Source organism: Amblyomma americanum, chromosome 7, assembly GCF_052857255.1.
Source record: "Amblyomma americanum isolate KBUSLIRL-KWMA chromosome 7, ASM5285725v1, whole genome shotgun sequence".
Taxonomy (NCBI): Eukaryota; Metazoa; Arthropoda; class Arachnida; order Ixodida; family Ixodidae; genus Amblyomma; species Amblyomma americanum.
The window spans coordinates 36,253,920-36,269,808 of NC_135503.1; the positions used below are offsets into that span (position 1 = coordinate 36,253,920).

At 43.7% G+C, this 15,889-nt stretch overlaps 2 protein-coding genes across 2 annotated transcripts; one reads left to right on the forward strand and one right to left on the reverse strand.

Annotated features, from left to right (window-relative positions):
* Positions 1-1,229: 1,229 nt before the first annotated feature.
* On the reverse strand, positions 1,230-11,693 carry Dlish (Dachs ligand with SH3s). The gene is made up of 3 exons (XM_077631838.1): positions 11,318-11,693; positions 6,444-7,181; positions 1,230-4,392 (listed from the first exon to the last, which is right to left on the reverse strand). Exons 1-3 carry the CDS (start codon positions 11,364-11,366, stop codon positions 4,064-4,066), a joined length of 1,116 nt encoding a protein of 371 aa, XP_077487964.1. The 5' UTR covers positions 11,367-11,693; the 3' UTR covers positions 1,230-4,063.
* Positions 11,694-11,992: 299 nt separating this feature from the next.
* LOC144098900 (adrenodoxin-like protein 2, mitochondrial) lies at positions 11,993-14,972 on the forward strand. The gene is made up of 4 exons (XM_077631840.1): positions 11,993-12,242; positions 12,614-12,726; positions 12,895-13,027; positions 14,424-14,972. Exons 1-4 carry the CDS (start codon positions 12,094-12,096, stop codon positions 14,521-14,523), a joined length of 495 nt encoding a protein of 164 aa, XP_077487966.1. The 5' UTR covers positions 11,993-12,093; the 3' UTR covers positions 14,524-14,972.
* Positions 14,973-15,889: the final 917 nt, after the last annotated feature.

Genomic DNA, 15,889 nt, shown 5'->3' on the forward strand with positions numbered 1-15,889 from the left:
ACCAACCAAGAAGCATAACTTTAAGCCTTCATCTCCTTGGTTTCAATGACTGTTGGCTGTCTTCATTTGTATGTAATGATGAGACTGTCATTTCCATACCCTTGTCTGCTCAATAGCTTAACAAGGGCTTTGATTTTGGCATTCTTGAAACCATAGGTTGCATAAAGGGCTTTCACACAGTTTCCACCCTGTCCGTTCGATCATGTTGCATGTGACGTTCACAGTAATATAGGATGTACTGCACCTGTCGCTATGGATGAGGGTGGCGCTGGTAAACACTCAAGTTTAGATCACATGCAACATAAATGCCCCCAAAAGTAGACAATTGGACAGCCACCACTGTAGCTCGGATGGTAGTGCACAGTGTGCATTGGACATTGTGGGTTCAGATCCCACCGGCCACATGTGGTAGTTATTTTTCTACTTTCTAATCAGTTATATTCAAGCCATACAGTAATTGGGCTCAACCCAACTTAAATTGAGAACACAGCGAGCTATGGAAAGGAAAATGATAGGTGTAACGTTAAGAGACTGGAAGAGAGCAGAGTAGGTCGGGGAACAAAAGCGGGTTAATGACATCCTAGTCGAAATCAAGAAAAAAATGGGCTTGGGCAGGGCATGTAATATGAAGGCAAGATAACTAATGGTCATTAAGGGTAACAAACTTGATTTCAAAATAAGGCATGCGTAGCAGGGGACAGCCGAAGGTCATGAGGGCAGATGAGATTCAGAAGTTTACGGGGATAAGGTGACTGCGGCTGGCACAGGACAGGGTAAATTAGAGAGATATGGGAGAGACCCTTGTCCTGCAGTGAGCATAGCCAGGCTGATAATGATGATGAATTACACTTAATTTCCCATTGAGCCACACCACAAATTAAAAAAAAAAATCACAAACATCCCCTTATGCTTTCCTTTGATTCAGTGACTGTTGTCTTCCTTCGCAAGAATTTCAGATAAGTTAGACAAGCTGGCAACTAGCAAATAAAATGAGTGTGCTCACCAATAAAAAACAGCCCAGTGAACTGAGAACTATTATTTCATAAGCATGTATTCTCAGGCACTATCGCACTTAACAGGCACTACATTACACTGTGCTTGCACAATAATGTTTCTTCAAAAGAGCTTGAAAGGAAGGGAATGCAGCGAGAAAATTGCATATCAGTTTGCCTTACAACACACTCATTCAACTGTATCAAAATAATGACCGCATTCTGAGAAAACTTAAGTGAGGATTAATTTTTTTTATTACCACTGCAAGAAGGCACAGAAGTTTGGCTGCATGGAAGTTTTGCATCCACAGGTTTGGCAGTGCCAATAAAGCGCACCACAAGAGTGGTCCCACAACTTATGTACAACTGCACATGCACAGTGCGTCATAATACTTCAGAGGTAAATCTTGCGAATAAATATCTTTGATACAGTCGCAATCAAAAACTTTCATTGTACAGAGTAGTCACCCAAAAGGGAACATCACATGGCACAGAAAGGTGTTGTTTTTAGTAAATTGAGGTTTGCTGGCAGGAATATGCATTTTCAACCAAAATGCACTTTCTGCATACCTGGTTAACAGCCCAAGAACAAAGTTTGACTTCTTAAGCTCCCAGAAGCACCACAGGCAGATACATCGTTAAAAAGATTGCATAAAATGCGAAAGTAAAATTCCCTAGAATAAGCACACATACACGATGACCCTCAATAGAAGGCAGTCCACTCATTCTGGTAAAAGACAGAGCAACACTCCAGTTGGTGCACATTTAAGTCTTGTGCAATAAATAAAACACTTAAAATACGAAAATTCATCTTCCTAAACCACATTGTCAGTGCAGGTCAAATCATAAATAGATCCTTATCTGATCACAACAGCACCGAGTGAATACTAACATGATGCTGGCCCCTCAAAGCTGACAGGGACAGTGGCCTTGCCTGAATAAGAGATAACATTCTCCAGGAAGCCATCTATATATGTATCCCAAGTGCACACCAGCAGCTGATAAAATGGCTGCAACACTTCACTTTTTAATGGCATGTCACAGTTTGGCAAAACGATCTCCAAGACAGCCCACTTAGTGTTTTTAAGGCTCTGTACAGAGTTTCATAAGCAGCACGCAAAAACTGGTGGGTCCTAGACACTTAAATGAGATGAAAGCAGAAAGGGCGTGGCACTTGTTAATGCATGTCTGGGCCTCATTATTGTCAGAAAGTTCATACTGCAAAGGTAAAAGCCTAAGAGATGTGCAGACTACTTAGCCAGAACATATATTTTGTTTTGCTAAAAACCTGTGGATATTCAATGTTTCAACTGCAGAAATCCAATCCTGCACAAATCCTTTCGCGAAGACTTTTTACCCAGGTTACAGTATTTTCTGGGCTACATTCTGCATGTATTACACAGGAAGAATGCAGTAAGTTTCGTGTGCTGGTGGCGGCAACATTCAATATAGACGAACAAGGCTGGTGTTGTACAGATGAGACGAAATGACTCTTGAGGTTCAGGAAAATGACTTCCTTTCATTATAAATTGGCAAGAGGTAGCGCTTCCCAAAAAGCCAACTCTGTACATTTTTTCATAATGCAAATGACCTGTAAAATGCCAACAATATCAAAACAAAAGTGAGGAACAAATTTCACTAAAATGCATTTGCACAATAAAAATATCTTTTCATTTCCCTAGGATCATGCATACAAGATTAAAAAGAACCATCTTGAGTGTATGTGACCCAGCGGTTGTGCTGCAAGCGATACCACGGCCGTACATTTGAGCTTGACATTTGCGTACAGGTACCTGGAAAACCTTTGGAAATAAGGCACAGAAAAGCTGCTCAGTGAAATAGTATCACAGAGATTTGCGCATTCTACAAGAGCAATAATGTATTGTTGTGGAAAACCAGAGAAAAGGAATGAGCTCATAGGCAAGAAAATCCCTTTGAAACCAGCTTTGCTTTATACCGGAGAAAACCGAAACTATGTACCTGGCATAATTAAGCCCCACTTAGCTTTCCAGTTAGCAGGACTTGCATGGTTAGACAAGGGCCACTTGACACTTACTGATCATGAAACTTCTCCATTACACTAAGGGAGAGTTTTGTACACCGCCCACAGTGAATCCACAGCCTTGCCATGTTGACACTACCTCCAATCAGAGAAAGATCAAATATGTGGGAATCTATGGGACCTTGCTAAGGGAATCACTATTCCATTGTTAAATCCATTGTTCTGTTACAGCCAGGCTCAACTGCACAATTTAATTTAGGATCAATCAATCTCTGGGTAGCTGTGAAGAAGACCTTGACATTCAAAGGGTTTAAACTGACACACACTGGCTACGCACACAAACTGCCGAGTTGTACATACAAGCATCCAAATGGTTGAACCTAACAGACATGGCTCATGGACTTTGAAAAAGACAAAAGAAATTATGATATTATATAAAGAACAATAACTGCATATGCACAGCATGTGTAATGAATTGTTCTAATTAATAAGTAAAGTAAGGAAAGAGCTGTTTTGCAAATCTCCAGCTACTAATAATGCTTCCCTAATTTCTCTCCTCAGTGAAAGCAATCACGAAGACAAAATACTACGAATAAATATTACACTGCTCTGGTCATAGACCTTAAGAACACAGCTTATCTTCAACTCTGCCTATGCCAACAAGAACTATCTGTCCGTACTTCCATTTGACACCTTCATATTGTGAAGGTGTTGAATCATCACATGTCTTGATAACAATGAGGTAGACAGAAAGCTAGCCACACCCCCACGCAACACTACCAATTATTGATCTACACTCATTTTTGAGCAAAGATGAAAAGCAGCCACACTTCAGGAGATTCTAAGATGAAACAGCACCATTCCATAGGTGATGCTAAGGAATGCACAATTCACGTGGTCAGCTATTCGCTTGGCAATCGCAAGCCACGTGAACCAAAACGCAATCACTTGGTTACCTTTGCATAATTTCAAGAACTGTATGACAGTCATGTATTCAGGATCACTTCTTTTGCATGGATGAAAGTGGCCTCACTTGTAAGCTTTATAGACGACCTCGAGAGCACTGGAATCACAGCGAAGTCATAGCGGGTGGCCGAGCATAGGCCTTTGGGATGAACCCATATTTGTGCACCTTGGGCGCATAGGCCCAGAGCCACCCCTCCACTGTTTGGTTGGTGAGGTCAGCGTACACCCAGTCACCACGGCGCACAGTCAAGTCATCGGGTGCTTGAGCCTTGTAATCATACAGCATCACCAGCTCGCTGCCATGAAAACGAAGTTCTTCTGTGGTGGCCGTGGTGTTTGCCATGTTGCCGTGATGGCCATTGGTGTGCCCCGAGACGCCAAGGCCGGTGTTGCCACCTTGCTGCATGGCACCATGCACTGTTCCCTGGCTCTCTGAAACCAAGAAAGCCAATGAATGAGTATGGTGCCCCCTTCTTTATTTTTTTCTCTGACAGACTGCATATGTAATCAAGGTTTGTGCCAACTACAAGCTTAAACACTGCTTGCAGAAGTCTGCAGAGTTGTCAGTCAGAACTCAAGAGGATGGAACATGCGCAGTTTAGCCTGGTATGAAAATAACTGCAAGAATGCAATCGTGCAGGTATTCAACAATTCGTTCTTTCAGGATCCACCAAAATATACCCCACATGGGTTCTTTCCATACCAAGAGCAGGATTACAGTATACAATGTTCTGGCATGAACCGACTTCTTTCACAGTAAACAAGGCATGGCTGTTACGTACGCATAAAGTAAATTCATAATGACAAAGCCAGCATGGCAGCTGCTGTTCTAAAACAGCACATATTCGAATGAAGTGAGAACTAGGAAGGCAGCATGCAAGCCAACACATACAGGATTCATTCACCATCACCAAGTGCTCATTCGCCTCTTAATACCGTTGCAACACAAATTTCATGTTACCCTAACCCCTGTGCTAAGAAGAGCTGTTGCTGTATCTGATGCGAGATTCAGCTTTGCCAAAATAACTCATTTCTTTAAAGTAATACCCACATTACAGTGCAACTATGACAGGCACATGAAAACTGACATGTATGAGGTGTATGTATTAGAGCAGAACAGGCGAATATTTCCTGGATCTACACAATGTATTTACATTTAATATTATGCAAACATGTTAGCATTCGTTTCAGTGTTGGCTTGAGCCACATGTTGCACGGCTAACTCATTTGCTTTCAAAGGGGGCGTCCTCCACTATCACCGTCCTCGCTTTAAAATATTTGCTTTAAACATGCATGAACAGAGTGCGCCACGTGCTTGGTTGCTTATTCTTGGATACCAGTTTTCACGCCACATGACACTAGTTGCTCACTGGTATAGAAAATATATTGCAGGAAAAAAAAAAATTTCTCGACGCTTGTTTTGAACACAACCTTGACTCTGCAGAAAGACTGAAGTTTCAGGGGCTCTGAAATTCATGCACTGCTTTTTGGCAGCGAGGGGTATGCAGGCTGAAAATAGCCAAAACTTTAAGATGATACTGAAAACAGCGAGTGTGACTCAATCAGCAGGGTGATGATTAGGCCTCACCAGAGGCCTAATCATCAGATGTAGCTTGAGTCACAGCTTGGAAATCTGAAAGCTTGCAAATAAATATTCGTCAACGTAATATTTTTCGTTGTTTATATCACCTACATATTCTACCAAAAACTGACGAGAAAAGAATATGCTACAATGAGAGCAACGGTTATCACATCAAAAACATTTCTGTGGCTCTGTTCCCCAATACAAGAGAACGACAAATCAGCTGTAGCTTCATCCCAAATGCATCTAGAGGTTTGCCAATGGCATCATTTTGACCACCAAATACCTTCGAATGACAGCATGGCAGAAAGCATTACGAAGATGTTTAGTGCACAAAGCTTAGGAACGAAACAGCGAAAGCGGTTGGGAGTACGACAAATACCACTTCGCACTTCACACACCAGACTGCTTAAAGATTTTTCACAAAGAAAAGAAATTTTACTTGCTCTAGATTCGCGATTGTCCTGACAGCCGAACAAAAAAAATCTTGCACAGACCTTTTCAAAGCGAGTTATAGCAAATTCTAGGCGCAACAGATGTTGTGCTGTGCCCTCACAGACGGACCGTGGAAGCGAATAGGTTAAGACACTTTGCAGCACTGGCCACTGAATGTGTACATCAAGTGTACCAGACATAGACTGCATACAACCTTTGGCAGGCACTGCCTTTAACAAAAGTGACCAGAATGCACAGTGTGCTTCACAGTTGTATAGCGAAGACCCTATGCTAGCCGCCAAGCACTCGATCTTTGTAAGATAAAGCGCACCCTTGTGCTCACTTTTCAGACTTAATCTTTAGGGAAGCCATTAGTGCCCCACTATATGAGTGAGAAGGAAACAATGCTGCCTAGTTACTTTTGGCAAAGATTGTACAGGAGAGGGCATTCAGGAAGGTCACTCACCCTGGACGTTATCAGCAACAGCTGGACACACAAATGCACTGGGCACAAACCCTTCCTGGTTGTCAGAGCGCAGCACCCAGAACCAGTCTGGGTCCTCACGGTTCAGCACCGTCACCAGTTCACCACGCTCTACACTCACATCGTTCTCGTCACGTGCCACAAACGTGTACAGCACCACATAACGGCCCGCTGGGTCTTTGAAGAATGGGTGCACATCTGGCAGGGGTCCCCCAGACGAACTTGAGTGGCCCGGCCCCGAAGGCACCCTGGAGCGCTGCTCTTGGGCGGTGTTGGTGGCTCCAGCAGCGGCACCAAAACTCTCGGCGTCCGACTGCTGACCACTGTCGACAGAGTGCGTGCCTCGCGATGACGCCTGGTCCAGGAGTTCATCATCCGCACCACGCGGCAACTTTTTGTGGCGCACTGTCAGGGCCAGATCCCCGAGCTGGCTGCCGTAGGGGGCGCAATACGAGTGCGGGATGAAACCCTCATGGCCAGTCTCAGAAGCGATCACATAGACCCAGTCATTCTCCTGGTACAGCACATTGACTATTTGGCCCCGCCGCACCTCGAGCTCATCGTCTACGCAGGGCGTGAAGTCATGCAGCACCACCACTTTGGAATCCGGCGACAAGCCATGCTCCTTCTCAATGCCGACACGCACCAGGGTCTCGATGCTGGCGCTGCCTGTGATGCGGCCAATGCTTGGCGTGCGTGCAGACAGTTTGTCGTTGCTTTCTGCATGACAGAAAGAAAATTGTTTGTTTTGCACATTATGGGTTCAGTTCCTGCTGTGCCACTGAAACCCAAGCACTGCTACTATTAGTAATCACCAGAGAGAATGCAAGAAAGGCTATAAAGCAGATGTCATAACACATTCATTGCTGCAATGGCACATATCAAATAATACTAGGCTCCACAAATATCACCAGTTCGAAGCTAACGGATAGCAGGAAAACACCGAGTTCATGCAAAGCGAGCCCAGCACTGTCATTTGCTTATTCCACTGGCCTGTCCTTTGCCTCAGAGCAAAAAACTGCAATAATCTAGTAATGTACACAACACCGAAGTCTGTCAGGATGATATGCCACAGCCACAATAGCAACGCAAAATTGCAGGGCACCATAAAGGGCCAAACTGGTGCAAAAAGGAAAGCAAGTTGTGAAGTAGCATATTTGCTGATTTATGCTTGGTGGATCCTGTTGTACAATGTTCTCTGTGTATTAACAAACTATGCACAGAAGCCTGCGGACTACACCACAGCGTTGTGCTGCAGTGGTTGCCTGCTCACTGCAACATCTAATGAATATGCTGACAGCGCAGTGAGACCAGTGCAACGCCGTCTACCCATGGTGATCCCCATTGCTTTCTCTTGGGAACGATGGAGTGGGACCTGCGGTTGCTCCAGCATGGCGCTCGCAACACGCTATCAATACGGCAGTCTTCAATGCATCAGCCTCACTTGCAAATTCACACATGCCGAATAATTGGAAGAGGAGTGACCACACTTGCCTCCAACAGATTTTCTTCGATGTTGCCCACGTTAACTACTTCCTATACAAAATTGGACCGTCCAGCAATCTACTGCGCTCCAAATGTGGCTGCAGTCAACTAACACAGACCATTGAAAATTACGTCGACGTAGGGACTCTACCCCCAGCTGAGAGAATGTACTTTGGCCCTGTTGTGTGGATCACACCAACTCATTATCGGAATAAAAATCCCTTTTAAATTTTCTTAATGACATAGGTCCTATATGCACCGTGTGAAAATACTGTGTGTATGTGTGCAGACATGAGAGTTTTGTGTGCATGTGCTTCACTTTGTCTTTTTCACCCTCATCCAGAGTAGCCTGCCAGGTAGACAACCAGGCTAACATTTCCAGCGATCATTAAAGAGTGCCTCCTCATCCTGCTTACAGTTTATGCCAACATCACCTTGACAAATGCAGTTCCCTGCTTGTAGCTACAGAGACATAACTATCACTACCAGAGTTGAAACATAAAATTCCCTTGTGAATATCCGGACACACTCCCACGATACCAACGTAAGCAATGAGTGTAGTGAAAGTGCAGCAGTGGAACACTTGATGTATGTCTACAACAGATGGTGTCAATGCCTGTTAGAAAGAACACAAGTTTGTGCATGGAGGGTTGAAGGAAAGGATCTAATGGGACATCTTACACTTGCGGTTCAGGCTCCCTCAACTGACAATACCAATGAGAAAGCATGCTTGCAGAGACAATAGCATAAAAGCGCATCCACTTCAAAGCCATCTCTGAAGGTTGTAATGCGCATCCATTTAATTCACACAATGAGAATTTTAATGAAGATACGTGCATCCGCACAGTGTTCTATTTCTAGAATGAAGATATTACTTGTGAGCCGAGACCCTGCCAGCTGAGATTAAGTATGCGTACACCTCTTGGCTAACCTAAAGTTTGAGGGAATGAGAATTTATATTTAACCATGCATGAGCCGTGGCCAGTTAGTAGCAAGGACTACGAGAAACATGTCAGGCAATTGTGGTGTTTAGCCGCATCGATTTTACAAGTCGTCGAATAGTAGACGATAGAAAGGTGTAAACTTTTTCTCTCAGAACTGCGCCAAAACGTGTATTCCGGCTCAGAACAACGGGTTACATCGTTTTAGGTCGAAACTGGCAAGATTCACGAGTATCGATTTTACAAGTCCTCCAAGAGTAGACGAGAGAAAGGTGTAGCTGAGGGTACTGAATTTCAGTTGGCATGACTTCACTGTAAGGAACATGTGAAGTTAAGGATTGCTAAAGCACCTTCTCAAGCATTATCTTTTCTATCAACACAAAGTTGTAAAGTGCTGATGGACGAATTCTTTCAGAAAGGTTTTTTTTTTTTTTTCAAAAGATCTAAGTAATGGTAGAGCTATGTTGACACCCAAATTCTCTTTCTAATCAGTGTGACAGACCTTCTCCACAGCCATGGCAACTTTGTGTCCACTCCCAGAGACAACTTCCGTGAAGTCTCTCGCTACCAATACAGTCTGCTTCTGCTACTTATCTGAAGGCACAAGCATTGATGACCTGTCAGGAGACAGGTATTCTGGTTCCCCCCCTAAATACATGCAAGCTTCAGTTTGAAGGTGTGGCCAATCTGGATGCACTATTTGACCAGTGACCACACATACACCTTACATTATGAAAGTGCACATGCAAAACGGCATAACCTGTTCAGGCGGCAATCAAACAGGTGCAATGCAATGATTCTGCACTGACAAAATCCTTTATTTGCCCATCTACCATAGCATCTATACGTTAACGGAACTAGTAATAAGGCAGGCAAACAGTAGGGACACTTGTAATGTGGTGCATCACCTGCGGTGGCTGCTATGATGCAGCAGATTTTAGATTTGAAGTTACAGGTTATTGAATCTGTTTACATACCCTGTGATGGTGCACATAAGTCAATTCATCATACTATGAACAGCTTTCTCGAGACATCACGGGCGCCATTTTTTTTTTAGCTATGGCTAGCTTCCACAGGGTAAAGCTGTGGAGGCTTTTAATAAGGCGATTAGCAAAATGCCCAGGCTTTCAATAAGCTTTCTGGATGCATAGATGGAAGCCACCATGATGTCAGTGAAAACTGTGTGAGAAACTAGTTCTCAAGCTTTTAACAGCGAACAGTTTACCAATACCGTTGTAAGTAATCATCGTAACCAACATCACTGTATTCTTTAGTCCCGAAAATGGCCTGCGCTATGTATACACTGATAAAATTACATATGCCAAAGCTGCCACACATTTTTTGCTTTTCAGCTCACCACTAGAAAAACTGCCTGCTGCGGACAAGTCTATGAAACTATGCAGTACAGCATCTTGGTGTTATGCCGTGTACTCCTACCATTCTACTGCAGAACATCATACCTGAAGACGCTTTCTGCCTTCACAATTTTTCAAGACCCCATGAATTTCTTTTACACATTTCATGAATGGTCCACACAAACTTGGTTTGCTAGGGCTCAGCCCTATAAAGTCCAGTGCCTGACACAAGCGAAGTTCACGGTTAATGAGCAGTTCCAAATATTAAGAAATTTTTCCACCATGAGTGCGTGCATGCTCGAGATCTCCTGCAAACGTCACGGCGAAAGACTAAACTGGGGTTTCAGCTACCAAAGTGTTCAACTGAAGTCTGAAGAGCACTGACCAGTGTGCTCCAAACGTCACGTGCAAGCAGGTAAACCGCGCATGGGTCGGACCCTCCGCAATGAGAGCAAAAAAAAAAAAAACAGCATTTTTCGTTTCTCCGTTAGGCTTTCAAGTCGATAAATTCCAATAAGAAAAGGTCCATAGCAGGGCGACACACGTGCGCTAAAGTGAGAGGAAAGCTGGCAAGGCACACACTCGCATTGGTGCGCGAGGCTCAGAGATTGCTGCGTTTTCCCCAAGCTTGACATAGATATCAGACCGGTTCACCGCATTAATTAGGCAACAACAAATGTAGCGCACGCACTTGCAACGGATGAAATATTCGACATGAGTCAAGTACCCGAGGCAAGTGTCAAAATAAAGAAAGCGACCGATGTTTCAAATGACGCGTTTGCGTGATGCGGGTGACTGCCGGCGCAATAATTCAGTTCATTCATGAAACGGTGCACAGAAACGCGGATAGAGGTGCGATTATCAGTTGAGATCTAATGAACGAAAGAACCAAAGCGAGGCAATGACTTCGGTACTTTCCAGCAAGAGCATTTGCTACAAACAGAAAGGAGCTGGTTTAAAAAAAAAAATGCAGCTCCACTTGTCAGGTCGTGGTGCTGCGTCGGTTTTACGAAGGGTCATTAGCCACGCACTACTACCACGTCCCACACTAACTAGCTTTAACGCAGCATCTCACCTTTCTTTCGTTTCCCTCGTCGTATTCTCACCGGGCAAAGAAACGCCATGACAGCGGCGAAGCAACAGGTGCGCAAACGCTGTGCCCGCTCGAGGCTTATGCCAGCTTGACAGCTTTCATGTGGCTCTTTCCCACCAGAAAATCTCGCCCAGCCATGTCATTCCTGTCGTGGGAGCGCAACAGTTCGGGGTCACAACACAAGACCAGGCGCTTTAATTGGGACGTACTACATTGACGGACGCAAACGCTTGACGGCCTCGAAACAACTTTTCTTTCACCGGCAGTGCGGCACTCACAAAAATTCCTTGCCTAGTTCTGCTGCCGAACGACAGGTTACGCAAAATGCGCTCTACGCAATAAAAACACAAATGGCTATTCCTTTTTGTTTCTTATTTTCTCACTTCTTTATCATGATCACATTGTCGTATATAAAACAACAAATTAATTTGTAAAGTTCATAACACATATAATAGCCTCAAATTAAAATATTGTTTACTAAATTGCAAATAAGAATCATCACAACAGCGAATATGTTTTAGGCAGAAAAGTGTAGCGTAACAAAGCAATATGTTGATCATTGTTGACAATCAGACTTTTAGTATTAATTGCGCTATATGAGCTTAGTAGTTACGAAGTGCTACTTTTTCTCTTGTGTACGATACTTACGCTGCCCTTATATTAATTATGTACTGTACCGTCTGCAACATATCAGTACCTGTACGTTATCCTCGCAGTTCATCACCAAGAATCGAAAAGTACAGACGTATTGATTCATTATGTCGCTGTTTTTTCGGGTAGGATTAACGAAGTTTCCAGTTACACGGAGAACGCATCTATTGGCAAGTTTACTGGGCTTACATGGACCATCGGCGCTCACATCAACCCGGTGCCTCACAACCACGTTTCCCGTCAGAAAAAAAGAAACGTATGTATTGCCAGTTGTTAAGTCTTTTATAGCTACGTTTTGCTTGTTCAGAACCATATATTACGATCACCTCAGTAGTTTCCGTTGTAACGGGCGTTTTCGCTTTATCGCGCCATCCATAGGCAGTCGTTAAGAGGGTGTCGTGATAAAGTCAAGGTTCAACAACACCGAAGGACCCCCATTGACCGATACCTTACGGGATAATAAAGCTGGTACGGTGACAGTATTTTTCTTTACTCGTCTGCACACGCTTGTTGACTTTGAACAAAGTTAGACTGGAAAGTTGTTTGAACGCATTCAGTAGCAGACTACGTATAACTGAATTGTGGTTTCATGTGATCTTATCGTTTTTCTTTTCTATCTTCTTGCAGTTTTGACGTGACATTCATCCGAGAAAATGGCGAGAAGGTCAGCGCAGTGGGAAAAGTAGGAGACAGTCTCCTGGACGTCATTATTAACAACCACCTTGACTTTGATGGTTTCGGTGAGTGTTCAGGCATTAACATCATCACTAAATATTACCCGCCAAATTAAGCCAGTAGATGAAATCACTTCATAGCCCCGATGTGTTTAGTGTGATCATAAAAGCTTACATAATATAGCCATTTCAACGCAAAGCCGATTTCGTTTTCGTTTCGTTCTATATTTGCAGGCGCCTGCGAAGGCACGCTGGCTTGCTCTACCTGCCACTTGATATTTAAACCGGAGGACTTCAAGAGGCTCAAGGAGACTCCTTCAGACGAGGAACTGGACATGCTGGACCTTGCCTACGCACTGTGTGAAACGTAATTACCGCTGGATGCTTTCGCTACACATATACCCACGGCAGGTGCCGTGTTACCGCTCACATACGATATAGGGGCGAGCAGTGGAGCAGGAAACGCTTCTTCCTGTGTAGAGTTGGACTGCAATGAGGCGTGTGCTTGAAATGGCTGCATTGTAAGAGCTGAAAAATCTCTTCAAGAGATTTGAAACAAGGATGTGAACTTAAATGGTGCTCGCCTAATGAAGGGTAGTACAGACAAAAAGTAGCATCAGTTGATTTTCTGAACATCACAAAGCATTGGCTGGTTGTGAAGGACTTCAGGAGTGCAATTTCCTTGCCAAATCTCTGCCTTTTGCCTTTGAGGTGAAGTGTTTGCATATACATTAAGCTACTGTTAGCATTATAACCAGTGTAGCACTGTGGCATGCTTTACCTATTGGTTGATTTAGTTCCAGTATGTATTCCTAAATTAGAATGTTACAAGTAACTAAGAACAACAAAGGAAATCAAAATCATTTACCTGGAAGACCACATGTGAACTGATGCATTTTGTATCTTGGTATCATGGAGCAGAATTTTCTTTCCGATAGATAAAATCAAGTCCTTTTTATCCTGGCCCCACCTCCCAAAAGAAATAGTTGGTTATATTGCATTGTGTGCTTGCCTTTAAACAGTATTTGTTCATCTCTTTTGCAATGCTGTTGAGGAGTTGTTCAATACCAAAGTTTGAAACTTTGCCGTAAATGGCGTAAGAAGCACCCTCTTGCTGCAGTAAACTACTTCCTTCTTTAGTGCATGCAGCAGAAATCGCAGCCTGCTAAACTGCAGCTGCAGTAGTTTAGCTCCCAGACTTCTTGCTATGACTGTCCGATTTTGCCTGTATGTATGTGCCCCGCAGTATGTGGCAACCACAATTATAAATACAGGAAGCAGATTCAGTTCACCTTCAGTATAATTGTTTTTTTTTGTGATGAATATAGTTTTAATGGTTCAGATACTTCTGTATATTGGTTGGACGATTAAGAAATATTACGAGGAAAAAGACTAAAGAATTTTATTTGGCCTGCTGGAGTCTATGTTCTACGAAAATTCTGCTTGCAGCATTGAAGATGAAACAAACATCAATCTGAAGGTGTAATTTATGAGGCAGGAGCAAAGACAACTGCGCTCTCTGTCGAGTGCACACTTGTGGAAGGCTCTTATAAACAGGTGGGCACCAGTGTAGTCTCTTGCTACAGCTGGATGAAAAAAAAAAAGTTCGGTGAACTGTGCGACTGTGAGAAAAAAAAAATGCTGCTTTAAAATAGCATTTAGTGCTATAATGGCCATTGCCACATGTTGTGCTGCGCTATTGCCAGGTAAAGGGCTGTGTCATTTATTGGGCTACCTGCTTTTTTTTCTTTTTCTTTCTCCAGGTCCAGACTTGGCTGTCAAGTGTACTTGACCAAAGAACTGAGTGGCATGGAGATCAAAGTACCTGCTGGTGTCAACGATGCCAGGGGTGCAGACACATGACAGTGCAGTGCCAATAGAAAGAACTGCTGGTTAGGGGTCTGTTAGGTTCACCTAGAAATACACACTTATTTTTTCATTACCAAGCCTCAAGCATTTGCACTGGGTGCACTTCCTGCAGCTACAAGGCTATCAACAGAGGCTGGCCTCATTGACAAGAGCACTGCAGGCATGCCGCCTTAATGCATCACACCCCGGTCTTCCAAGAGCTATTTCATAGTGTGCCATCCTCTAAACTTCAGAGCTTTACTCGCAGCTCCCCCCTCTACTGTCAGTACTTTGGAGACTCCTAATCCTGTTCTCTCACCGGTACAGTTCCCCCCACTGCTGGTTTGGTCTTCTGGCTCCTACAACAGCTTTTAAAATGGTGTTTTTCGCTTATAAGCGTCTCGAAATGCAACCTAAAATGTAACACACAACCAGGGGAGACAGTAAATGATGCGCATGCTGATTGTTGGTGTTTTGCCTTCTGGCAACTTTCTATATGGTGTTTTTAGCTCAAAGGCACCTGAAATGCGACCCAAGAGGCAGCACACACCCAGTAGACGCAGTGTATGATTTGTATGCTGCTAAAGGGTCCCCAAAATAGTTTGCACCGAGGGTAAGAAAAGCGACTGATATTGAATCACCCATCATCGCCCTGCAGAAATTTTCTATCAAGCTTGTGTAGCACCAAACATATCCGATGTTAAAAACGACCATTTTCCTTTTCTCTCTCAGCTCTTACACCAGAGGGAGCAGACAAAAAAAAAACAGGCAGAGACCCTGCTTCGCACCCTTGGCTAGATTGTTTTTAATGTGTAAGTATTAGAATCCCCGAAGTGGAAAAATCTGGCCAGAGAGGAAAATGGAGAGGGAAATTTTCCTGTCCGCTTTAAGGGGACTAGGAAGAGGGTGGGGTAGCAGAAAGGGTGTATGGTGCATCACTCTTTTGTGTCTACTTTTTTCCTGTGAACGTCTATTTAGCGCACAGCTTTTCAAAAAAAGATCCTGTACCAACTAGCCCATCAGAAAGTCTTACTTCAGCACGGTGATTTACTGACTGGATCATGCCACCCACTTGCTCTGCACCCATCAGCGCCAGCTCCATCCAAGGGGAACACTAATGCCAGCACGTACTCTCTGCATCGATCGGACCGATCGTCTATAATTTTTTTTTTTTTGTCGCTCGCTCCCCCAGGCAGAATAGAGGGGAGACTGAAAGGGAGCGATGTGGCGCCGGGGAATTTTTAAAGATTTGTAATTTACGATCTCATTTTTAGGTCTTGCACGCTCAGTGGCATTTACTCCGCATAATGTGCGCATTTGATAGCCGCTTCCGAAACAGCTTCATAAGCATTGCAATTGTTGCTGTTAAAAATTCGAAGCG